Source organism: Culex quinquefasciatus, chromosome 1 (genome assembly GCF_015732765.1).
Source record: "Culex quinquefasciatus strain JHB chromosome 1, VPISU_Cqui_1.0_pri_paternal, whole genome shotgun sequence".
Taxonomy (NCBI): Eukaryota; Metazoa; Arthropoda; class Insecta; order Diptera; family Culicidae; genus Culex; species Culex quinquefasciatus.
In genome coordinates this window covers 55,056,556-55,082,772 of record NC_051861.1, presented here as the reverse complement: position 1 = coordinate 55,082,772, position 26,217 = coordinate 55,056,556, and the positions used below count along the sequence as shown (strand labels likewise).

Below are 26,217 nucleotides of genomic sequence, written 5' to 3'. Positions count from 1 at the left end.
TCAATTCTTGTAAAAAAATCCATTAGAAAACGCCAAACCATTCTCACCTGCGGAACGACATCAAACTTGGCGATTGCATCGGGGTACGAAATAAACGCCAGCCCGGTTCCACTTTTAACCACCTTCGAAATGTCATCCACTCCTAGATTGTGGGCCAAATTTCCCAGAATGCTAAAAATTGTCATGCCGCCCAGTAGACTAGTAAATGTATCTAATGTTGTCACGATCATTGCATCTCTAGAAATTGGAATTGGTTAGACAAGTGTTCATCTTTTTGAAATAAATAAATGAACACATTGTTAGTTAAGCTGTTTGAATTTCTTTTGATTTGTTAGTCATAGCATAATGTGGATATCGATTTTTTCATCTGTTTACTGATTGTTTAGATATTCAAGTATGTTGTTGAAAACACCTAGTAAATTATGTTAATTGTTACAGTGTCGTATCTATAGCTACCTAGAAACAATATTTTTTAAATGCACGTGCGTGCTCGCTTGCCTGCCTGCCTGCCTGGCAGTGCGCTCGTTATGTTGCCCCTTTGAGCCGGCCGCGCAAAAATGGTCCTTTTCGATAGCTAATAACTTTTAAGCAAAAAATCCTAAAAATATGGTGTCTTAGGGAAAGTTGTTCAAAATTTAATGAAGGTCCTTCCTACATCTGAGAATTGATAAAGATTGGACGACTGTTGCGCCCTACAGAGGTAAAAAACTGAAACAGTTGCTTTTGACGATGTTTCCTATACAAACTTCAAGCGATTAGAGGGAGGGGTTCCCGTGGTCAGAATGAGCTCAAATTTGGAATTGAGCCTAGTGATGGGCCAATCTTTGATTTCAGGGGGTAGCCCCGAGAAAGCCCAGATTTGGACTACTCTACTATGCACATTTTGTGAAACATGCAAACAATTTGAAGTTTGATAGAAGCCTAGTACTAGGGGAAATATACCCATTTTAATCACTCTAAGCCGTTCGACCAATTCTCATCACTTTTGCCGTTTTCCGCTATTAAATCAACATTTTCAGATGTATCAACAATGGAGAGTTGCTTGCTCACTTTTATTTGAGCTATGTATTAGTTTGGAACAGTCAAAAACACTGTATGAAAGGTGTAATTCTGGAGTTTTTTTTTTTTAAAAGGTCCAATAAACCAAATTTCCAGTTTTTGCTTTTTGGGTGTTTTTAGAACCGCCTTGAGTCAGGGGTATTAAAAAACACCCAAAAAGCAAAAACTGAAAATTTGGTTTATTGGTCCTTTAAAAAAAAACTCCAGAATTCATGATCAAAGTGCGGATAACAGAAAAAGGCTGAGAACATTTTGCTTAAAAAGCTCATGTATAGATGATTCCTATAAAAAAGGTAGTATAACACATACAAAAAAAGGTGTAACAAAATGTTGTACATCTCTTGAAAAAAAAATACATAAATACAGTTATTTGTTGACAAATCATCATGAAACCAGTGCCACAACTCCAACTCCTTGACTGATTAAAAAATAAGTTGTGTTGGGTTGAGATTACCAAAAAAAAGTGTCCACGTGGTTTATGGATGGTCTCGTTAGGGGTTCATATTGATCCAGGAAGTCGCCATTTTTAATTGGCAACATGTTACAGTTGAAAAAATTACATTTTTTTGCCTGATTTGTTTTCGAATTACTTTGTACCTTCCACAATTGTGGAACACCTGAATTTAACTGATATTTTCACAAAAAGATTATCAGACCCCCCATAAAACATTACTAATTGAATTTCAGTGGTTTCAGTGTGTGAAGGCATTATTTAATAAACAATGTTTACTCCTGCGCAGTATACTGTTTCGATTTGCACTAGGTGACTTGTATGCTTGGGTGGGTTTCGAATCAAATCAAACCTTCCTTGTGCGAATGAAAAAGGAATTGATTTACATAAAATTCGAGTTCTACTTGTTATTTTCCTTAGAGCTCGACTTAATTAAAGTTACCTGGCTGCATTGGAAACAACAATTTGACATTTCTAATATAATATAGAGGATTCAAAGGTTCACACAGTTCTTACCTATAAATGTTGTGATGAAAATTATTGTAAGATGAGAACATAATAATGCTCCCCATACCGACAGAGAGCGAAAAAAATAATTGTGTTGTTGCAGAATACCAAACCTATGTTGAACAGAGAACCAGATTTGAGATTAGTAACATTAGAGTAATATTTTAGCATTTTGTTAGCTACAAGTACAAACGAATTAACCAATTCTTGCTCTAAAATTCTACGCGCATTTTACCTACCTGTGGCAATTGTGTTTGAAATTATTAAAAGATGAAAACATAACAATTGGTCCCATTCCTACTGCTAGTGAAAAGAAGCATTGCGCAACTGCTTCCTTCCACACCTAGTTGTGTTGATGCGACAACCCATTAGTATATGCTAGAGCCTGTTTTTTCGTTTCTTTAATTTTAAGTTGCATGTAACGCTCTCCACCATCATTATAAAATCACATACCTTCGGATTAAGCAGTTCGCCCCATTGTGGTTTGACGAAGAATATTACACCATCGATGGCACCTTCCAGGGTAAGTGCCCGAATCAAGATGATCAGCAGGACGACGTAGGGAAAAATTGCCAGAAAGTAGGCAGCTTTTCCAGAACTTCGAACGCCCCGCACGAGGATGAGAAATATCACCGCCCAAGCTAACAACAGCCAGAGAGAAAGCTTCCAATCGGGAGAACCAATGCCATCGTAAATTTGGGACTTTTCTTTCAGAACAACGTCTCTGTGGATAGAAGATTTAGTACATTATGTTTAAAAGTATATTTGTTCGTGATTAATAAATTACAACAAGCGATCAAATCTCAAATCAAGTGATAACCAACAGGGCAACAAGGATGACCTACACAGAAAAAAAAAATATTCCTGTAAATTTATATTATTTATCATGTACCAAAAGGTATCATAACAAATGATGTATATTTACATGAGGTTCATTGGAAATTTGCATAAGAAATTTACATTAGTTTTGAAAATTTACATTATTTTTTTAAATTTACATTAGTTCAAATCAACGCTCGACTTGGATTGCAGTAGGAAAAGGGTGTGGCCTATGTTCTATTTTAAAATGATTGAAGCGGGCAGCAAAAGGAAATTCTGATTTTAAAAAGATGTTTCACAGGTAGACGACCAAGTAGAATAACGCTTGACTGGAATTGAACGGACGACGGGTAGGATGTTCGGTGTTTCTGCTTCCACCCGCTGCCGACTGAGCCATCTTCGCATTCTACTAACGAGCGGCTAAAGCATCAACTTGTTCAGGGCGAGGCTCAGGCAGTGGGCCAGCGAAGTATGAGAACGATAGAAAGAGAACTAAATATAACTACACAGAAAAAAATGTAAATTTACTCGACACGGAAATAATGAATCACATGTAAACTCAGTTGATGTAAACTTGAGATTCGACGTAAACGGCTGAATCAAACGTAAAATCATGTTTTTACGTAGGGACCATCCATTAACCACGTGGACAGGGGGTATAGCGATTGTCCATGCTGTTTTTTTGTGTATGCACAATTGTCCACGAAGGGGGGGTGGAGTTTCGAGATTTCCAAAAAAGTGTCCACGTGGTTTATGGATGGTCCCGTATAACTTGTTGCAAATTTACATCCAATTGCATTTAAATTTAAATGTTTAACGACGTGCAAAAGTGTTACATTATAAATGATGTAACATTCGGATTTTTTTGTGTGTATTTTTAGTTCGGGTGCACAGAAAAAATATGTAAATTTACACAGCACGTAATTACTGTTTCTTATGTAAACTCGCTCAATGTAATGTTGAATATGATGTAAAGAGTAAAAAGTCATGGAAATTACTCCAATGTGTTCATATTCAAATATTCAATATTACGCCCTTTTAAAATGTTAGTCTTGGTTTAAAAATTTTGAAGATATTTTTTTCGAAGAGATCGGAAAATTTTACGAACGTTTCATGTTTTAACATTGTAAATCGGACCATTAGTTGCTGAAATATCAACATTAGAAAACGGTGTGTAGTTTGGGTGAGACATAGAAAACAACAATTTTAATGTTTTTAAACCTTTGCATGGCAATATCTCAGCAACTGAGGGTCGTATCAACAAAGTTCAAAAAAGTAAAATATAGAAAATTTTCTCGGCTTTTCCAAAATATTTTTTTCAAAAGTGGGCAAACATGTGCACTAATTAAAAAAAATGAAAAACTGCGACTTTTTTCAAAAAAGTTACCTAAAAATGGCCTTGACTTGAAAACGGTGCACTTTATCAAAATTTCACTGAAGTACTTTTTGATTGCAAATTTGATTTTACATCGAAAAATAAAGTTGAAAAAATTTTGCGACCAATATTTCGATTTTTTGAAAAAATCAGTATTGATTAAAAAAATCATAACTCGGTCAAAGATTTTTTGCACAACCTGGAAATTTCTGAAAAGTTGGCATTTGATGTCCTCTAAAACATATCAAAAAATGAAAAAAAAAAAATAAAAATAGTGTTTTTTTGAAAATCAAGTTTTAGTGACAAAAACTTAAATAAAAAACCATCAAATTTTTTTTACCGTGTATCTCAACTGTGCACGAAAAAGTGCAAATTTGAAAATTACCCTCTCCGATCCTGCTCAAATTTGGTTGGGCTGTTGATACTATCAAAACATGCAAGAATCCCGAATTTTTGTACCTCCCAAAAAAAACGGCTTTTTGACGATTTTTTACCAAACCTCCTAGTTTCAAAAGGCGATAGCTCAGGAACCACAAATCTCAGAATGTCGGTCTAAGACTCAATTTTGAAGGAAGTTGATCGTAGAACCCATTTCCGTGATAAAAATTTAGTTTAATTTATTTTTTCTATCTGTATTGCGCAGTTGAAAACTTTAAACGGCCGTATCTCAAAACACCCCAACTATTTTTTTTATTTGATTTCACCATCGTATTCTCCGGCCAATTTTACATAAGAATCACTTATCGGCATAAATGAGTATGTTTCGTTCCAGAGATATTGAATTTAAAAGTTTTAAGTTTTTGAGATTACCTACATAATCTTCATTCGCCGCATCTGCTAGAAGCACACAGGCGCGCTGATGTAATGGAATTAATTTTATGCGATTTCCAAATAGCTAATTTCTTGATTAATCTATTTTTTGTTGCCTTTGTCATGGGCGGTAGCAAAATAGTGCCATTCTGCAAAAACCCCAAAATCTGCTTTATGGTTTTAAAGAGTAATCGTATTAAATAAATTTTTATATTGTGAACCTGCTCCATTTGATTAATAGATGATTTTAGTAGGTACATTCAATTAAAAATTCCTTATACGTGTGGACAGCAGCCGTATTGTGTTCCAAGAATCCAAATCATAGGGGAAATATGCCCATTTTAAGCCTAATAAGCGGTCGTGTTTGAATGATGCTGTTATCCTGGATTGTTCCTTGAAATTCACTAAAACCAAGTACACCAACAAGTAGAGCAACTTTTTGTGAACATTTCTGTTTATTTTTACTTTTATTAAAAGTTAAGCTATTCCTTTTACAAGCATTTAAAAAAAAATATTTCAAAAATGCATTCTAATCAGTCGAGTGCATTGGGCCACGCCCAATTTTCTATTTTCAGCTTAGTTCTTTTTTTTCTTCCAGCGCTCTTTTGGGTCAAGCGAACACTCACGAAAAGTAGCATTTATAGCGAAAGTTTCCTGGCAGCACTTGCTCACTCTAACTCTAACAGGCGCTGCACCAGCATGTTGGCCACCCTTTGTTCTTTATTTGCCTTCGCTCCTCGGCAGGGTTGCGAATGAGCGAGTGCTCACGGAAAGCGTGCTCGCTCCAGCTGGAGCGTGAGTTTTTATCAGGTAGCTCGTGCTCGCTCACGCTCACCGGAGCGTTTTGCGCTCACGTGAGCTGGTGAGCCAAAATAGGTAGTTGTTTTTCCCTGTTGAAGCATCTGCCTGTTTGAAACGAAGTTTCTAGAACTATCTCAGCACAGGCAGCAAAAACAAACAAGAAAGTGATCAAACAAACAAAAGTAAGCAATGAAATGGACAAACCGAAATATACGTTCTATTTTAAATTCAGAATTATCCAAGGGACAGAATGATTCACTCTTGAGTGAGCTAACAAAGAGCTAACTCATTCTTAATGTAAAAATTCATTTACGCGAAGCACTGATATGTACAAATAATTAATTGACAAATTGTGTTTATTTCAAGTTTTTAGAATCCGGACTCAAAGCGGTAAAAAAAAACACAAAAAAGGAAAAAGCGGAAGTGTTTAATATAATTGAGGAGCCACCCTTTATGTGGTAAAACAAAACAATGACAATTTATATTATTTCATTCAAATGGGTTATTTCAAACACTAGAAATTTGGAGTTTCTTTTTTGTGAAAAAAGAACTGTTTCAACAATAAACCCTATTTTCTAGAATAAGAAAGAGAAAGATTAACTTTATAAAAAATGATCAGCCGTTTCCAAGCACTGAACGATTCATTAAACGGAATGACTTTTATTTAATGGTTGCTAATTCTGACCCGCACGCTGAAAAGGTAGTCAACAAACAGGTACATAAAACAGTTTAATGTTTCATGTTAATCAACCAATCACATAACATTGAATCGAACTTACCACAGCATAAATCTTCTTGAATTTATACATTGTTTTTAAGTTTTTATAAGTTTTTCAGTCATTTTTGTTTACGCGCTCATACCCTTCCCCCAGCAATTGTCTCTGCTTACCTTAACTATTGTTGAGGTAAGGCCGATTAATTCGAAAATATTTACAGTGAGTCAAATATTTGTCCGTACCCCCCCGTACGGAAAATGTTTGTGATATAAAAGTACATAAAATTCGACTAAAGTGCCATGTTTTGTACATCAATCGACGCGGCAGAATGTCCTCTTCAAGGCACTGTCATTGGATTTGCAAAAAACTTTTTCTTAAAAAATACAAAAATAGTTTACTGAAAAAAGTAAAATAAAGAGGTCAAATAATTGTCCGTACCCCTAATAAAAGTACAAAATCTGATCGATTTAATTGAATTCATTTATGAAATGTTGTTTCTGTGTCAAATACTAGTACCTCTAGCCAGTTTGTGACAACTTTGAACTTCTGATAACTTTGTTAAGTTAGTTTATATTAAAAATTGGATTAAATTTAGTTTTTTTATGTAAAACTTATCAAAATATTAGTTTATAAACAACTATTTTTATAAAATTGCTATTTTATGTTGTAAGAGTCTCTATTTAACAAGTTTTAACAATATTTGTTCGAAATATACATTGTTTTCATCTTTTTATTGACATTTTTCGACCAAAAATACTGTTTCGGAACAATACCGTTAAACAATCCGGATTGTCCCGGAACCGGTTTAACCCCTCGGAGGGAAATTTTGTGGTGGTCAGATAGAGGACAAAAAAACCCACCTCTTGCAATTTAAAGCATCCAATTTCGTCCACTACAGCCCGATTACGAGTCCCTAGTCTGAAATTTGAAATTTTCAAATTCCCCAAGCAAAACATTCTGTCCCAGGACGGTACAAAAATTCTCAGTACGGAAAGTGAAAATTTCAAATTTCAGACTAGGGACTCGTAATCGGGCTGTAGTGGACGAAATTGGATGCTTTAAATTGCAAGAGGTGGGTTTTTTTGTCCTCTATCTGACCACCACAAAATTTCCCTCCGAGGGGTTAAACCGGTTCCGGGACAATCCGGATTGTTTAACGGTATTGTTCCGAAACAGTATTTTTGGTCGAAAAATGTCAATAAAAAAGATGAAAACAATGTATATTTCGAACAAATATTGTTAAAACTTGTTAAATAGAGACTCTTACAACATAAAATAGCAATTTTATAAAAATAGTTGTTTAAAAACTAATATTTTGATAAGTTTTACATAAAAAAAGCTAAATTTAATCCAATTTTTAATATAAACTAACTTAACAAAGTTATCAGAAGTTCAAAGTTGTCACAAACTGGCTAGAGGTACTAGTATTTGACACAGAAACAACATTTCATAAATGAATTCACTTAAATCGATCAGATTTTGTACTTTTATTAGGGTACGGACAATTATTTGACCTCTTTATTTTACTTTTTCAGTAAACTATTTTTGTATTTTTAAGAAAAGTTTTTGCAAATCCAATGACAGTGTCTTAAAGAGGACATTCTGCCGCGTCGATTGATGTATAAAACATGGCACTTTAGTCGAATTTTATGTACTTTTATATCACAAACATTTTCCGTACGGGGGGGTACGGACAAATATTTGACTCACTGTATATTTTTAACTCTGACTGTAGGTCTCCAATATGAGTTGACCCTTGCGAATCCAATTTATTATTCAAAAACATAGTTAATGAAAATAAGCTATTCCAATTAATATATAAAAAATGTTCCTAAGTGATGTTTTCACTGACATGCTGCGCCTAAAGCAAAAAATCTAACTAGGGTTGAAAAACAAAAACATTCTCAAAAATGAAAAAAATCGCGATTCGTTTCGCGATACTTCCAAAGTGAGCGCTCCGTGAGCGAAAAATGAGCGCGAGCGCGAGCTTGGGGCAAACGCGAGCTGAAAAAATCGGAGCAAACGTGAGCGCGGGCAAACGTGAGCTAGCTCGCGCAGCGCTCCTCCTCACGAATGAGCGAAAAATGAGCGCTCACGAGCGCGTGAGCGCGTGAGGATCGCAACACTGCTCCTCGCTCGGTTGTCTTCAGCGCGTTTGTTTTTTTGATGGTGCTTGCTAATTATTTACATTTTTCGGGATTATTTTTCAAGTGAGTGACTAAGTAATGGTCAAAAGAACATGTTGCCGGTAGTTGGAAGCAATGGAGCACCCGCAGTCGAGCAGTTTTTGACAGTTCGCTCCATAAGAAATACATTGTAGAAAAAAGCAAAAACTGCTCGAATGGAAATGTTCCATTATATATCTTAAGCGCTTTGAAATGGAGCATTTCCATTCGAGCAGTTTTTGCTTTTTTCCACAATGTATTTCTTATGGAGCGAACTGTCAAAAACTGCTCGACTGCGGGTGCTCCATTGTTAGCGCAATGATCTTGCGTGTGGATGTGTGTGCCACCAAAATGATGAGAAATCGAGCCAAACATTTCATTAGGGCACAAAACCAAAACGTAAACATTCGGGATTATTCCACTATTCCACTCCATAGTACACTCCCTACATGCCCTCCAAGAATCAGATTGATAGCAAACAATTTCCTATTGAAAAAATCAAAAAAACAAAAGGGCACATAACAATGTTCACTCCAAACCAGAAAAAAGTTCAATTGTGCCCTTTTCTTTTCGTTAGTTTTTCGTGGTTAAGGAACTTTCTATGTTATAAAGTGAACTTTTCATACATTCTTAACACTAATTCTCTTCAAAACAAAGTTTGGTTAACGTTTCACCAAGGGTTTCTGCAGAAAAAAAACTTCGTCGAAATACAATATTGAATACGGCCCGCGGCTGCTGTTCAGTACACTTTTGAAGAATTTTAATGTTTCACATACCTTATCTGCTCCATTCGATCATAAAACTTCACCAATTATCAAAATTTCCACTGAATTCCTCATTATTTCTAACTAAACAAAAGGGCCCATAAACATCATTCAAAACAACAATCCGGTGACAGCGCTTTAGTGCCCTTTTAGTTCTCTTCGAAATTGCATTTAGAAAGGGCCCATTATGAACAGCAGTTGGAAAGCTTAAAGGGCCTAATAACGAGATTTTTAAAATTATGAGTTTTATTGCGAAAATCAACATAAATTAAGAAGCAGTAAAGCAGAGTTGAGGATAATGGTGTGTTTTATCGAATCATCAGTAAAAATACCATCAGTCATGCTTATTTTTTAAATAGGAATTGAAACAAGTTGTCCATTTTTTGCAAGCGATTTTCTCGAATCGCGGTTTTTGCTTTTGTGCCCTAATGAAATGTTTGGCTCGAAATGGTCTCGCAAAATAGAAATTATGATCAAAAGTGCATTCAATTTAATCTTTTTGGCCAGTAAATGGTATAAATTTGCGTGCTTACTCGAGGCGGTGCTGTTGCTGGTAAGTTTATAGCCTAAATAGTATTTTTGGAGCTTTAGATTGTGTGTGAAAAGAAAAGAATTTTATTTCGTGTTTCATCCTGATTGGCTTGCTCAAGTCCTTCCTACATCATCGTTGATCGAGAGGCACGACGTCGTGTGAATTGTTGCATTAAAATAAGTTTAAGTATTACTGTAAATGACTGCAAAAAAGTCCTTCCTATATCATCAATGTCGTCTGGGTAATCGTGATGAAAAATTACATTTATTCAGTATTTAAATACCTGTGCGCGAGTGTTTTGGTGTGCTAATTAGAAAGACCTTCCCATAGCATCGTTGCTCGGAAGGCTCGCCGACGGGTTTGTTATGAAAGTCCTCCCCATAGCATCGTAGCTCGGGAGGCATCGAAAAGCCAATACCTTATCCTACTAACCCAAAAATAATAATCACGTGATGCTTGAAGGAGATGCTGTGGATTCAACGGTCTCAAGCGGTATCAACAAGTATATAGCGAAAAACTATGTGCTTGATGAGTCTGCAACTTCAACTATCGGACTAACATTCCTCCCTTTTGTTGAACTGCAGGCTTCTTGGGAGGGCGCCGGTATTGACTAATAAAGTCGGGGTCTTCAGGGGTTAAACAGTGAACGGAATGTTGGCTCCCACTGATCATTTTTGATTTATTGTTTAACTTCAGCTGATCCGTCAATAACGGAGTAGCAGCTCATTGGCAGTCAACCATGCTCATGCTCATGCTCATGATTATGCTAAATACAGCCGTCCCCTAACATGACAGTTTTCGTGAGTTGCGCGTATCCACGGACAGATGGCAAATGGGCCTCGTCGGAGTCCGCCCAATAAAAACGCAACTAAAAATTTGCATGGGAAACTTTTGTTTCGTGACGGCTTTCACGGCACGCTTCCTCCAACTGTTCTAGACAAATATTTTAACGTGGCGTATCTTTTAACAAGTTTTTCAAGAAAATGATTTCAAAATGCTTATTTTGTCGTTTTAACCCGAAACAAGGCAAAAACTATATTAATTTAAACTATTCGCCATTTTCAAATGTTTGGCTGGATGATATCAAAGGCCGCCATCTTAGGCCCACTGGGCCCACAAAAAGGGGTACGCTCAGTTTGTATGGGAGCTGTCAACATGCTCCCGGGCTGGCTAAATAGTATTTTTGGAGCTTTAATCGCTTCGCTCCGCTAGGAGACGGTGATTTTAGCGGATTGCAGACTGGATTTTCGCCATGTGATGTGATGATTGTCTAATCCCAAGTTGCCTAGGAATCGATAATTGGGAATAGAACCAATTCCACCTGAACCAGATTCTCACCACCATGGCAGCCGTCCAATGCCGGCCGCTCCCATCTCCACCGCGCACCAGGGACAAGGATAGAGGATTTGGAAGACGGGAAGTGTTGATGCTCCACTTGTTTAAGGGGTCAAGGGCAAGTCACCACGGTGTCCCCAAGTAAGTTTCGCTTGGAGTTGGACGGTTTTTGGGAAGGGGTCGTGCATAAACCACGTGGTCTCCTTAGGGGGGGGGGGGCGAAATCCGACCGAAAAACCATGAAAAGCCATGGGGGGGAGGGGGGTGGGGGTCGACGGCTGACCACGTGGCCTTTAAAAAAATCTTTTCTTTAAAAAAAAAACAAAAAAATACGCGCTTTGAATTTACTTATATGCATGCATTTTTTGTTACACTTCAAAACCATACAATTATTGTGTTTAAAATTATTACTTATATTTCAATGTCATAATATTTTCAAATTCAATATTGAATTATATATATTAGGATGGCTCGACATGATCGATTTTTCAGAACAAAGTTTTTTCGGTCCCTTTTGGGTCCCTGAACAACCCCCCAAAATTTGGGAGCGATTGGTTCTGCCAACACTTTGCGCAAAGCGATTCAATTTTGTATGGGATTTAGTATGGGAAAACCAACTTTTTTGTATTTTGATTTTTATAATTTTCAGGTTTCACTGAATTTTAAAACCAATACCGTAGGAGTGTAGCCCTGATTGTCCTCTAAAACTTTCCCGAAGAAAGTATGGTCCTATCTCTCTTCTGAAAAAAGATATAGCGTTTTCAAAAGTTCGATTGGAAAATAAGTTAAGAAAATTATATTTTCTGACAACACTGGCAGTACATTTACGTAATATGAGTACGACATTTATTTCTAACTCTTTTCAAGTGCATCCTAGGTAAATGGTGTCTTCTGGAAAGTTGTTATATATGAACAGGGCTATCTTTTAAAAATATAGACGTACAGGGTGACACCACTACAGGGTGTCAACTCAACCCTAACTCTTTCTGTTGCCCATTTAGAGGATTGGTGTATTCGGCAAAGTTGTTGAGAAAGTTATTTAACGTAACATTTTATCATTATGGGAACAGGGTGACACGACTACAGGGTGTCAACTCAATCCTAACTTTTTCTGTTGGCTATTTGGAGCATTGATGTGTTCGGCAACGTTGTAGAAAAACTTATTTTATGTTTCCTCCAACAATGAGTGACGCGATGACACCACAACAGAAGAGAGGGGAGGATACTCAACACAATAAATTCTCATGATGGTCTTTTAAAATATTGATTTTTGCAGCAAAAGTGCATAGATATTAATTTTATTTTCTCCAAGCTACATAAATTTATTTCGACGTTTTAGCTTATCTCGTGTTCCGTCATAAGCCCAAGCTGAACCTCCTTCCATCAGAAATTTTCCCAGGTTTTGGATTCCCTGGGAAACGGGAAACATAAATTTAAATCCCGTCAATTCCCGGGATCCCAGGTATTTTTTTTAAATTGCCATAAAAACTATTTTTAGTACATATGTTTTTAAACCTTAAAATCATAGAATAAGTTTATTGTCATGAACTGGTGAGAGTCTAGACTACAATCTTAAAGGGGAAAGCAGTTGGTATTTTTAATGTACTTTGTTATGCTTTAGATTTTCAATCAACTGCAATTCTTGTGTGTTTCATGTGTTTCAGATTAAATAAGTAAATATAAGCTTGTAGAAAAATGTATTTTATAAGGTATGAGAAAAAGAAAAAAATGAAACAATGAAAATTACATCCAGTCATTGTTACATTTTTGATAAGTTTAGAATTTTGGTTTTTTCAAAACTTATATTTTAATATTATCGTTTATCTTCATTTAAGTCCGTCTTTTGGTGCAAATCAGAACTTCAATATAAGTTGGAATAGTAGATTTTACAGCATTATTTGGTGTACTAGGTTTTTGTTTTGTTGTTATGTTAAATTTTAACCAAATCAATCAGAAATATCAAAACATTGTGCAAAAATGTGGATTCAACATTTTTCCCAAAACGATACATTTGTCCCAATTCACAGAAGATGATTGTACCGAAATATAAATGGTAAACTATGAAAATTTATTTTTAATTAAAATAACATTAATTAACGTAGATTATAACCTAATATTTAAACAATACATAAAATTACACAGAATTTTTTTTAAATTTGTACTCTAAAATTTCAACAATTTTCCATAAAAAGTAAAAATCACGCTGTCTCAATAACATTTTGAACGCGATAAAAAAACTAATCAATTACTCAGTATTCAACTGTTCCACTATTTTCATAACAAAATTTAAATTTCCTGACCAAAATATGTATTTTTTCAAGTTCCGGAAAACCGGAACAAAATATAAAATTTCCGGATTCGGGAATTCCCAGTTTTCAAAATTCCCGGTCATTCTGTCCCGGAAATCTCAGGAAGGACGCACTAGCTGATTAATTCATAGTGAGGAACAGAGTTTACTGGTATTAAATGGATTAAGTAAGTCAACTAAGGAGAAAATTATCTGATAATTGAGCATAATTATTCCAAAATTTAGTGAAGTTTGATGAAACTTGTTTGAATGCCTTTGATTTAAAAGTAAGCCTAATCTCAAAGTGAAATTAGATCAAATGAAACAAAAATGATGCAAAGAAGGGTTTAAATTTGTCAATTCAACAATAGACCGATTCTTAGCAAAGCTACACTAAAAAGTCACTTTATGAAATTTTCAATACAATATTTTAAATTAAAGATGTAATTATTGTTATGATTGCTATGTTCTTCAAATACGTTTTCTTACCTCAAACGCCAAAAATATTGACCAAATAAGGACTGCAAGCCATTGAATGGGAGATGAGTTTTTTCATAAATCTGCTCCTTTCGTTGTCCCGTCGCGCTAAGAAATGGCTGGCAAAACTCAAATTTCAACTAATTCGTTCAGTTCATGGAGCATAAGATTCGTTTTTCAATTTTTGATAATGTGTAGAAGAGCAAAATAAAAATAATATATGCTGGCAAAACTGTAGCGATTATATTGGAGTGCCTTTTAAAAATTCCAGTTTTACGATATTGTCCCGTCACGCTACTTTTTTTTTATTCAGGGGTAATTCTCCGCCAACTCACACAGCAGTTGCCCCGACCCCTCTTCGATTTGCGTGAAACTTTGTCCTAAGGGGTAACTTTTGTCTCTGATCACGAATCCGAGGTCCGTTTTTTTATATCTCGTGACGGAGGGACGGTACGACCCCTTTCATTTTTGAACATTGTCTGCACTACAACTTTGTAGAACATTGTTACACTCTTAAAAATAACCCTGCAAAATTAGAAATAACACGAAATTTTAAAATGAAAAATTTCGTTCTAAATGAAAAAAATGACCCTTCGAAAAGTACACTAAATTTCCCTTTAAATTACATGTTCCAAAAATGTTTACAGTTGAATAACGGAAAATGGCAGTGTTTTTAAAACTTTTTTAATGTTTTTTCGATGAATAATACGGAGTTCTGAGTACGCTATCAAATTGGGCGTACAATTTTACATAAAAGTCCCTTTGACACCAAATTTCTATCTCATCACCATTTCAGGCTGCAAATTATTGAAAAACACCACTTTTTTAGCATGTTCGAAAATGGAAGGGGTCGTACCGTCCCTACGTCATGAGATATCGAAAAACGGACCTCGGATTCGTGATCAAGGACAAAATTTACCCCTTAGGTCAAAATTTCACACAAATCGAAGAGGGGTCGGGGGAACTTTTCCCGATTTCGTGTGAGTTGGTAGAGAATTACCCTCAGGAAAAGCACAGGTACAATATTCTTCATTCTACATAAAATTAATTTGTAGAAAAATGAATTATCTTTCCAAATATGTAAAAACATTAGGGGGGGTTTCTTCTTTTATTTTGCAGTAGTTTTAAAACATGTTCGGATTACTCTTTCAAAACAAGGAGATCAGTCAATGGCATCAATTCAAACATATTTTATATTTCTATTTTATTCATTATTGCAGAGTTGTTTAGCCGAAAAAATGTATGATTTGAAATGCACTTGAAACAAGTTTTATTTAAATGTTCTAAACTCAATGAATAACTCGTGAAGGTTTCTAGCAAATTTTTCATGAATATTTTAATTTTAATTTAGCTTTAAAAGTTTCTAGAACATTATGACATTTTTATTGGAAATTAAAAAATCAAAGTTTATCATTCATCTTCCCTTTAAAATCGCCTTCGAAACTCAGGAGCTTGATAATTTTTAAATTTTTTTTACACTTTACCATAATTTGGCATTCGTATCATATTTTTCAAAATGATTCCCAATTTTTGATGTTATTATAAGTTTCAACAGTTTAAACACTGCAAAATCCTCTTTTATTCGATTACACATTTGAGCAAATTTTACAACCTTTTGGAAATAGTGATTTTTTTTGCAGCCCACAACTTTTAAACTAAACAATTTGTTTTCCACAACAACATTTTTGGCATGCTAGAAAATATTTGAAAAAAAGGCTTGATATACTAAATTTAAAGATATTCCCCTAATGTTTGTTTTACCTTGGCAATGATCAATGGAGGATCAATGGAAGGCTAAAAACAAATTTAAAAATTCAAGCCAAACTTAAAAAAAATGCAATTTGTTATAACTTTTTTTTTTTGCTAAAGGCTCTGAAAGGCATCATTCCCGATCGGCCGTTTGGAGGCCATATTTGTTTTGGAAAAACTTTCAAATCTTGATTCAGAATGTTTCAATCAAAAAATTGTTTACTTGTGTTGTTTGTAGAAGCAATTTACATAAAGTGAAAAATAAAGTTTTTTTTTCATTTCAATTTACTATTTCTGGACCCTGAATTCAGAATCATCATTGACAGTCATTGCTCCAAAAGTAAAAGACACCATCTACCACCTTAATATGGCTAGAACTATGGGACAATTTTGAGTAGTTTTATCAAGGACATTATTCTGGTCATACAATAAATTGCAAACGGATTATTTAATTATTGATATCCCGCCCAAGGTAACCAATAAATTGTTCGAAAATTTTCTAATTGCGTGTAGCGAAATATTTTATTTTTTTTAAATTGCTTAACCTTTACTTAAGGGTACTTTCAAACTTAAGTAAATTTATTGAAGTCTTTTTTCAAGATCACTATTTTGACTATTTTAAGTATTGTTATATTTTTGTCCTCTGTTATTGGATTTTTTTGAAATAATTTTAGATAACAGAATGAGCTATTTTTCAAACAAATCTTTGTTTTTTATGTTATTAAATTATTGTCGAAAAGTATTGTTGCGTACATTATTCCCGACTGTATTGAACTTTCAAGAATCATTGCCAACATTAGGCCAAAATTATAAGTTTTATTGATTAAACATCTTTTTTATAAATTCATTTCAATTATGGTTTGCATAAAGGAGTACCGTAAACCGGGGTGACTTTGATAGGATTTCAAATTGTTTTTAGAATATTTTCCAACAGGTAAGGGTTTTCTCAAGATTATTATTTTTAAAACATGTACTGGGGTAGGCCACACTAAGTCCATGCACTATTTTGGAAAAAAAGTTTTTTCAGTAGTGTTTAGAAAAATAGTTATGTTAAAAATTCTTAGTTTTAATTCCGGGGTGACTTTGATAGTCATAGTTTTTCTTGCTAAAATCATATTTAAGATGTTCCAACTTTAATTTTACGTTAAATTTACCATCACTAAAGTAGCTGATATAGTTTGTAAGAAAAAATCAATGTTTATGTTAAGTTAACTAAGTTTATAACCTTTTAACAAAATACATATAAATTTTAGGTAAAATTGCTAAAAGTCGGAATTTTGCCTGAAATTTCTTAAAACTAGTTTTGTTTATAAAATTATTGATTTATATTGCATTTTATACTGAATTCGAAGCACGAATCACAAGTTTAAACATTTTACATGAAATTTGTTCAAATGAAAATGCCTATAAATTTGAAGATTTTTTTAACTGTGTTTCAAAACACATATTATTTATTATTTACAAACTTATTGAATCTTCTCCTAGTGGAAAATTGTCCAAAGAATCCGAAAATGCATTCCGTTTTCCGATTCAAAATCATGTTCATTGAGAAAATCATGACACTTTGAGAAGTTTAAAATAATGACTTTCATTAACATTTTCTTAACTATAGTTAACTAACTTTTAAACTCTTCAAAATTTTATGAAAACTTCTTCTTGAGGAACTTTGAACACTTCTCTACCACGGTCAGTATGTTTTTGAACCATTCCTTACGTTTTTTAATTGTACTCTTCATTTTTCGGAAAAATCGCATACCTATCAAAGTCACCCCGGCTATCAAAGTCACCCCATTTTACGGTATCAAAAGATCTAGTTTAATCCACTTTTTTTCCTTTCAATAATATTCAATTAATTATTTGATAATAATTTAAGTAATTCCGAGCACATTTAACTGATTAACATAAAATTCACCCATTAAAATTTTAGAGGTTGTTGAGGTACTCTATTTGAAATTAAAATTCTTTAGGGATAGGATAATTTAACTTAAATTACAGGTTTGAATGAATTCAAAACAGCTACATTTTACAAATGTGTAAACAAATAAGGAAAGAAATATGTTTGAAAAAAAAACAAATAAATCGTTTAGAATTCTAATAAAAATGTTTTGTCCATTGTACAATAAAGAAATGTGTCATTAGAAAACAAAATATTGAAACTCTGTTAGCAATGTTTGCCAAGTAAAAAGCACACTTGGAACTGGGATTTTTAACTGGCAAAACAACGTCACACATAACATAAAAAATAAAACCAATTGTCTTAATTTTCACTCAAGATCAACTTATGTTCGATTCCAATACTTGAATTTAACAAATACGTCTGATTTGTTATGCTTATGATAGATTGGAGATTAGAAGTGATGTTGATTACAGACACAAGTATTTTTAAAACATATATCTGAAAAGTGTCTGAAGTCATTGAAGATTAGATCATAAGCTCGACCCAGTTATGAAATAACAGGCGGTTGTCGTGTGATCCTCTTAACCGAATGTCATGAAATAAGCTTCTTTGCACTTTTGCTGCAAAAATCAATATTTTAAAAGACCATCATGAGAATTTATTGTGTTGAGTATCCTCCCCTCCCTTCTGTTGTGGTGTCATCGCGTCACTCATTGTTGGAGGAAACATAAAATAAGTTTTTCTACAACGTTGCCGAACACATCAATGCTCCAAATAGCCAACAGAAAAAGTTAGGATTGAGTTGACACCCTGTAGTCGTGTCACCCTGTTCCCATAATGATAAAATGTTACGTTAAATAACTTTCTCAACAACTTTGCCGAATACACCAATCCTCTAAATGGGCAACAGAAAGAGTTAGGGTTGAGTTGACACCCTGTAGTGGTGTCACCCTGTACGTCTATATTTTTAAAAGATAGCCCTGTTCATATATAACAACTTTCCAGAAGACACCATTTACCTAGGATGCACTTGAAAAGAGTTAGAAATAAATGTCGTACTCATATTACGTAAATGTACTGCCAGTGTTGTCAGAAAATATAATTTTCTTAACTTATTTTCCAATCGAACTTTTGAAAACGCTATATCTTTTTTCAGAAGAGAGATAGGACCATACTTTCTTCGGGAAAGTTTTAGAGGACAATCAGGGCTACACTCCTACGGTATTGGTTTTAAAATTCAGTGAAACCTGAAAATTATAAAAATCAAAATACAAAAAAGTTGGTTTTCCCATACTAAATCCCATACAAAATTGAATCGCTTTGCGCAAAGTGTTGGCAGAACCAATCGCTCCCAAATTTTGGGGGGTTGTTCAGGGACCCAAAAGGGACCGAAAAAACTTTGTTCTGGGTTGATTTGATCAATTTGAAAATTTTCCATATAACGACGAGCCAGTCTAATATATATATCAATACTTTGAGCCTGTAATTGAATGTACACTTTTTAGTACTCATGTAACTACGTTTTGCAAAAGTTTAAAAGCTGTTAAAAAATAAAGTGACAGTATCCAAAGTTAATATACCCTAAAAAATGCGTACCAAAATGCAAACACAAATTATTTTTTTTGTTGATGGTATCAAGTAGCTAAAAATGTGCTTGCAAATTTGCATTGAAAGTAGATGTAGTCTTCGATAGTTCTATTTTGGAACAACTTAAAAAATAAATATTGCTGACAATTTTATAAGATTTTCGTAACAAGGCAAAAAACTAAATATGTATTATAAATTAAGTGTCTAAAAATGATTCTCTGCGAAAAAAAAATCAAAATCTCAGATCTTAGCTAATTACCGTAGCTGGTCCTATAAGTGATCGAAGAATCTTAATCGAAAGATTTCCTTTTGACACTTAAAACAAACTCAAGATATCTTGTATCTCTTATCTCATGCAATATTTTTTTAAGTTCAAAGAAACTAAAAACCCCAATTTCAAGATTATTGCGCAAAATATCAGTTTCACTACTTCATTTGCAAGTGAAACGTCTTGCATTAAAAAATAACCAGTAACGAAAAAACGAACGATACATACTTTAAGATTTACCTAAAAATTTGATGAATATTTTGATCTAAAATATATTCCTTATTTCATGGGTTACACAATTCGGATTGTTATATTACATAACATTTCATAAAATACACGTTTACTATCCATCGTCAAAGTTGTAGGTATTTTTTTTATGTTAATAGGGACCATCTCTTGAGCCAAAGAGAATCATCATGGACAAACATTTTAGATTTTTAGAGAAAAAAAGAGCTTCAAGCAAACATTGTTTTTGTTTCTCAATTAATTTGAAGATTAAATAAATAGGGACCAAAGGTGCCCTTTCCTGAAAATATTAGTTTTTCTTTAAGCTGAGAAAATATATTATACCCTCAACTTCATATTTGAGATAAAACCACTCAAATATATAGACACATTAAAATAATTTAAGTTTTAAAAAGTCACTTAATTTTCAAATGCCGATATCAGTTTGTGAAATAAATTTCAATACAATGCCGTCATGATCAACATAAATAAAATTCATTAAAAAGATGGAACGGTACTTTCAACTCACTGGTTCTCGGGCATAACTCAACCAACCGTGACATTTTTTTTTGAGTGAATTATAAGGACGCTAGATGATCCTTAAACTTTGCAGAACTCGATATGATCAAATCTGTAATTTATGCGATCAAGAACGTCGTTCCAACTTTTGTTTGCTCTAGTAAAAAAAATCGCTCGAAAATCCGCGGAGACAAGCCCGAAAACCTGTGAGTTGAAGTTACCGTTCCAACGTTTTAGGGAGGCTTTGGCATCCGTGGGACATGCGTTGGGCGTCCCAGTGTTAATAATTTCAAAGATTTTGAAAAGATTGAAAAATTAACTTATTTAATTTTTTTTTGTATTTATTTTGAGGTAATATCTCCAACCAAAAGTTGGATCAAAAATCTTAAATCGTAGATAATTGCCTATTTAAACAACTGAAAAAAAAAAATGTAAAATCAATTCCACATTTTAGCTTATCTTTTTTAAATTTATCAAAACACGTAGTCGATAGCAAAATCAATTTAAAGTAAGAGTAAGACGTAAACAATTTGGATGTCCATGACTAAAAGAATGATTTTTAGCGCGTTGTCTACAACTTTTCCAAAGATACGAAATCGATTTTCGAGCAATTCTATACAAAATCGGTCTTTATTCTTAAATTTATTTTTTGATTTTTTTAATCCGTCTGAAACCTTTTTTGGTGCCCAAGCCATTTTGCATCATTAGTTTGTCCATATAGTTTTCCAAACAAATTTGGCAGCAATGAAAATTAAAAAAATCTGTATCTTTTGAAGAAATTTTTGGTCGATTTGGTGTCTTCGGCAAAGTTGTAGGTATGGATAAGGACTACACTGAAAAAAATGATAAATGGTAATTTACTTTGCTTATTTTTAATTTCACTTTTTGTCACTTAAAAATGATTTGCAAAAAAACACTATTTTTATTTTTTTTTTATTTTGCCAATTTTTCAGAAATTTTCAGAACGGGCAAAAAAATGTTGTTTGAGTTATGAATTTTTTAATCAATACTGATTAAAAAAATCGAAGTATTGACCGCAACTTAATTTAAATTTTATTTTTCGATGTAAAATCGAATTTGCAATCTAAAAGTACATTAGTGAAATTTTCATAAAGTGCACCGTTTTCAAGTTGAGCATGAGCATGAGCATGAGCATGGTTGGCTGCCAATGAGCTGCTACTCCTTTATTGACGGATCAGCTGAAGTTAAACAATGAATCAAAAATGATCAGTGGGAGCCAACCATCCGTTCACCGTTTAACCTCTGAAGATCCCTACTTTATTAGTCAATACCGGCGCCCTCCCAAGAAGCCTGTCCGATAGTTGAAGTTGCAGACTCATCAAGCACATAGTTTTTCGCTATATACTTGTTGATACCGCTTGAGACCGTTGAATCCACAGCATCTCCTTCAAGCATCACGTGATTATTTATTTATTTATTTTTGTTAGTAGGATAAGGTATTGGCTTTTCGATGCCTCCCGAGCTACGATGCTATGGGAAGGAATTTCATAACAGACCCGTCGGGGAGCCTTCCGAGCAACGATGCTATGGGAAAGTCTTTCTGGTTAACACACAAAATCACACAGTTATTTTGCTCCACTATTAACTCGACGATCCAAATTGTCAGTGCGTCTTTCGATCATTATATAGAAATAGCTTTTTCACCGCAAAAAATGAAACCTTATTCGAAAAATTTAAACACAGTCCACCCGACGCCATGCCTTCCGATCAACGATGATATAGGAAGGGCTTTGAAAATCACAAAACATCACTTTTCACTCTGAATATTTTTTTACGACTACGTGCTCCCTTTGCCAATTATGCACTGATGACGCTACATTTTCAGAGGGTAATCTTCTCCTCGCAGCACACAATTCACGACAAAAATGCGAAACAAAAGGCACACAAAAAAAATCACTTTTCACTCCGAATATTTTTTTACGACCACGCGCTCCCTTTGCCAATTATGCACTCACTCGAACAGGGACACAAAAGAGACGGAAAATAACACAAAAAAAAAAATTACTGCGCGTCCCCACAGGCACTGCACTAATGATGCTATTATTTAATTATAATGACCAATCACCCCATGCACTCGAACAGCGACACAAAAGAGACGGAAAATAAAACGAAAAAACAGGACTGCGCGTCCCGAAAAGCACCACACTAATCAAAGTGCACCGTTTTCAAGTTAAAGCTATTTTTAGGTAACTTTTTTTTTAAATTACACTAAAACCCCCGATTACGCTCAGGCGTTACGCTTTGTATTTCGTCGATTTCTCTGAAACGACGCGACATTTTTGCAATCTTTTTAAAGCAATTTATACGTCTTGTGCAGATCTACAAATTGATTTAAAAAAAATGTAGAAACATTACACTGATTTCGAGAAATCAACCTATCAAAAAGCGTAACGCCTGAGCGTAATCGGGGGTTTTAGTGTAGTTGCAGTTATTAATTTAAAAAATGAGTGCCCATGTTTGCCTAATTTTGCAAAAAAAATATTTTTGAGATGCTGAGAAAATTCTTTGTTGCTTTGTTGCTAAGATATTGCCATGCAAAGATTTTAAAACAGAAAAATGGATGTTTACTACCCAAACAACCCATAATTTTCTTATGTCGATATCTCAGCAACTAATGGTGCGATTTTCAATGTTTATAAATAAAACTTTCGTGAATTTTTCCAATCTTTTCGAAATCAATATTTTCAAAAAAAAATAAGACTAACATTTCAAAAGGTCGTAATATTGAATGTTTGTCCCTGTCTCTGATTCTGGTATGGAGAAAAAAATTAAACAGCTCGACTTTTTTGGACACACTGAATCATTGGAATCAATCATGCTTAATTAAAAAGAAAAGTTGCTTTAGTTTGGATTTTTATGAATGTTTGGAATAAAATAAATATTAACTAGGAGCTTTGATAACTAGATATTTTCCTTAAAATAAAATGAAAACATTGTTTTCCTGAAACAAAAATTTTCTATTTAATTAATTTCGATTTTCAAAAATTCACCAAAAAAAGGCCACGTGGTTTATGCACGACCCCGAAGGTGAATGGTCTGAGGATCCACCCTAGGCGAGTGGTAACGACCGTTGAATTGTTGTTCGAATTCTTCGTGTGTTCTCATTTCTAATGGGAATAAAGCTTTCAATTCTTCTCATCTCTTATTGGATGAATTCTATCAGTCACCCAGGCTATTTATAGCGAGGTATTTTTATATTCGATTTCAACTGCGCTTGCAATCTTGTTTGGGTTCTGATATTCAACTTGCATTCAATTTGATTCTTAGTACGATTCTTGGATTCAACTATATCAGTCTAAGTCCTACTCAAGCTACCAATGCTTCACGGTAAAGTGGAAAGCATTTTGCTTGCCAATCCTAAGGACAGGGGTTCGAACCCCTCCGTGAGCTTCATGTTTTTTCATTAATTTCCAAATTCAATGAGTCCAGAACTTTCTCGTTGGGAGCAAATGAGTATTTTTGGAGCTTTAATAGTCAGGACCCGATGCCTGCAATCCCCGTTACAGTTTATATGAAATTCCAATAAGAATGTAACAGAAAAATCAGGCTTCGGGTCCAGACTGTTAATCGAGCATCAAACTCTCCATATGACGAAGATAGGTGTTTGATAAGAAAGGGTATATTTCCCCTAGAAGAAGAAAAAACAATGACCAGGTAGCAGTTATTGAACGAGGTTTGCAATGGAGCACTTCCATTCGAGCAGTTTTTGCTTTTTCTACAATGTGTTTCTTATGGAGCGAACTGTCAAAAACTGCTCGACTGCGGGTGCTCCATTGTCTCAACAATCAAGCCTTCGGACACCTGATTTCTAGTAGGAATCTCGATCTGATTTTTTGATAATGTTTTGTTAATTTTGATGCCTTTCGGTTTTGTAGAACAAAGTACTGGATATTTTATAGATTTTCTGAAAGAGCACATGATTTCGAACCAACCTGCGTTATAATCTCAAAAGTGATGAAAATGCGTTCGGGACATTTATGCGAACAGGGGCAAATTAGCCGTTTGGTTTTTCGCATCGGTAGCAAAAACTAAACACTACTTTATTAAATTTCAAGTTTTAAGAGATGCATCCTCTACCGCTAATCTCTTTTTTTTGTCTTTGTGACAGTTTATTTAAACAAAATCTGAAGTTTTCCTTCAATCTGGTCTGTTTTTTAAACGTATCGATAGCTATTTGATTTGATTTTTTTTTGGGAAGAATTACAACAAAGTTCATTTAATACTTACAAAAAGTAGATTTGGGAACTGCTAACCGCTTGTTCATCCGTTCTGTTCCTATTGCCAGCATGAGCGATTATAGCAGACGAATCAACGCAATGTTCACCCCAGGATTCTTCACACTTTGCCCAAGGCAGTTCGGAGGCAAAAGATGCAAACATATATGAAAGAGTGATTGCAATCAACGAAACATAGTAGGTGACCACGGAAGTCGTTCCGACGAGCTGTCCAACGCCGATACCTACAAAGAACCATTATTATTACCATCGGGAGAGCCATCTGGGTGTGGGATACCTATTTATATCTTGATATATTTGTTGGAACATATTTATTTACCGCGAAATAATGGCGAAATTTCCCAAATTTTGACCGAACTTCGGCTGGTGAACTGGCCCAAAATCATTTCCAGATAATACAATGGACGTCCTGCGGAATCAACGAAACATGGTGCAAATGTATTAATTGGGTAGTTGCATTATATTTGCATAATTTTCCTACCGATGACAAACAACACGATGATGTAGGGAATTAAAAATGCTCCACCCCCATTTTCATACGCGGTGAACGGAAAACGCCATACATTGCCTAGCCCAACTGACATGGAGATGCAGGACATAAGGAACTCGAGCTTGTTAGACCATTCGGGTCTGTTCTGTTGATCGGTGGGCTGAGAAGAATTCAATTATCAAAAAATATATTGAAAAATCATTCATAAACATTATTTATAATCTGATAAGTTTGTGATTATGGTGAAAATCCTTACAATTAAGATTCGAATATCTAAAGCCTCCATTATTCTTGGTTTCGATTTTCCGAAGGTTTCTTAGAAACTTCAAATCAAGGCAAAAAAAGTTCTTTGTAAAAAAATAAATAAATAAAATGTTTTCGTGTTTTCTTTTTTTTTGTACCATCAAATTTGAGAATTTGCAAAACCGGCTCCGTGGCTTAATGGTTACGGCTTCTGTCTCCCAAGCAGAAGGTTCAGGGAACAAATCCTGGTCGGTACCTTTGAAATTTGGAATCAGGAATTTGAATATGAATAAAAACTAAAATAATTCAAGTTTGATTCGAACTCACGCCTTTGAAATGGTGGTCTGGGACGCTAAGCAGTCGGCCATCAGAAGGTTTATACTCTAGCAGTGAAATGATCCGTAGTGTTGAAACATGTTATCTTCTCATATTAAATACGCGCTGATCCCTGATTTGCCTGACGGGATTAGAAGTCTAAATATAGATCGAGTTTCCTTCAGATGCTTGCTTCTATGTTTAGGCGGGGCCGAACAATGCCCAACGACCTCGGAATTAGACCGCAAGGAGCTCTGTCATTCTGAAATGGGTCGTTGGAAGCAGCGCGAGGGCTGTCACCACCTTATACCCGGGACTGAGAGAAGCTGTATCAGCATTCGGCATATACACAGTCTGATACAAATTATACTTTCCCATAATTTCGATACCGGTTAGCGGGTATTGGATTGGACCACAAATACACACACATCAAATTTGAGAATTTGCAAAATATTTCCAACTCTCAAAATGCTCATGTGTCCTTTTCAATTGTTGCTACAGAAAAGTGAGAAGCCCAGGAAACTTCACATCAATATAACAGACTCTACTCCATGTTGCTAAATTGAAAAT

The 26,217-nt window shown here is 34.5% G+C and overlaps 1 protein-coding gene across 3 annotated transcripts in view; it reads right to left on the bottom strand.

The window, feature by feature from the left end:
* LOC6053683 (sodium-dependent nutrient amino acid transporter 1) overlaps positions 1–26,217 on the bottom strand; it is an 89,924-nt gene that overhangs the window by 899 nt on the left and 62,808 nt on the right. For 2 of the 3 annotated variants that reach the window (XM_038250007.1, XM_038249989.1), the window contains exons 2-7: positions 25,081–25,249; positions 24,919–25,008; positions 24,592–24,823; positions 2,471–2,741; positions 2,027–2,130; positions 48–237 (exon numbers count right to left, since the gene is read on the bottom strand). In XM_038250007.1, coding sequence (XP_038105935.1) covers positions 48–237; positions 2,027–2,130; positions 2,471–2,741; positions 24,592–24,823; positions 24,919–25,008; positions 25,081–25,249 — 1,056 coding nt within the window. Of the gene's footprint in view, positions 1–47; positions 238–2,026; positions 2,131–2,256; positions 2,361–2,470; positions 2,742–24,591; positions 24,824–24,918; positions 25,009–25,080; positions 25,250–26,217 lie in introns of all 3 variants that reach the window. The other variant, XM_038249997.1, reaches the window with a different exon arrangement.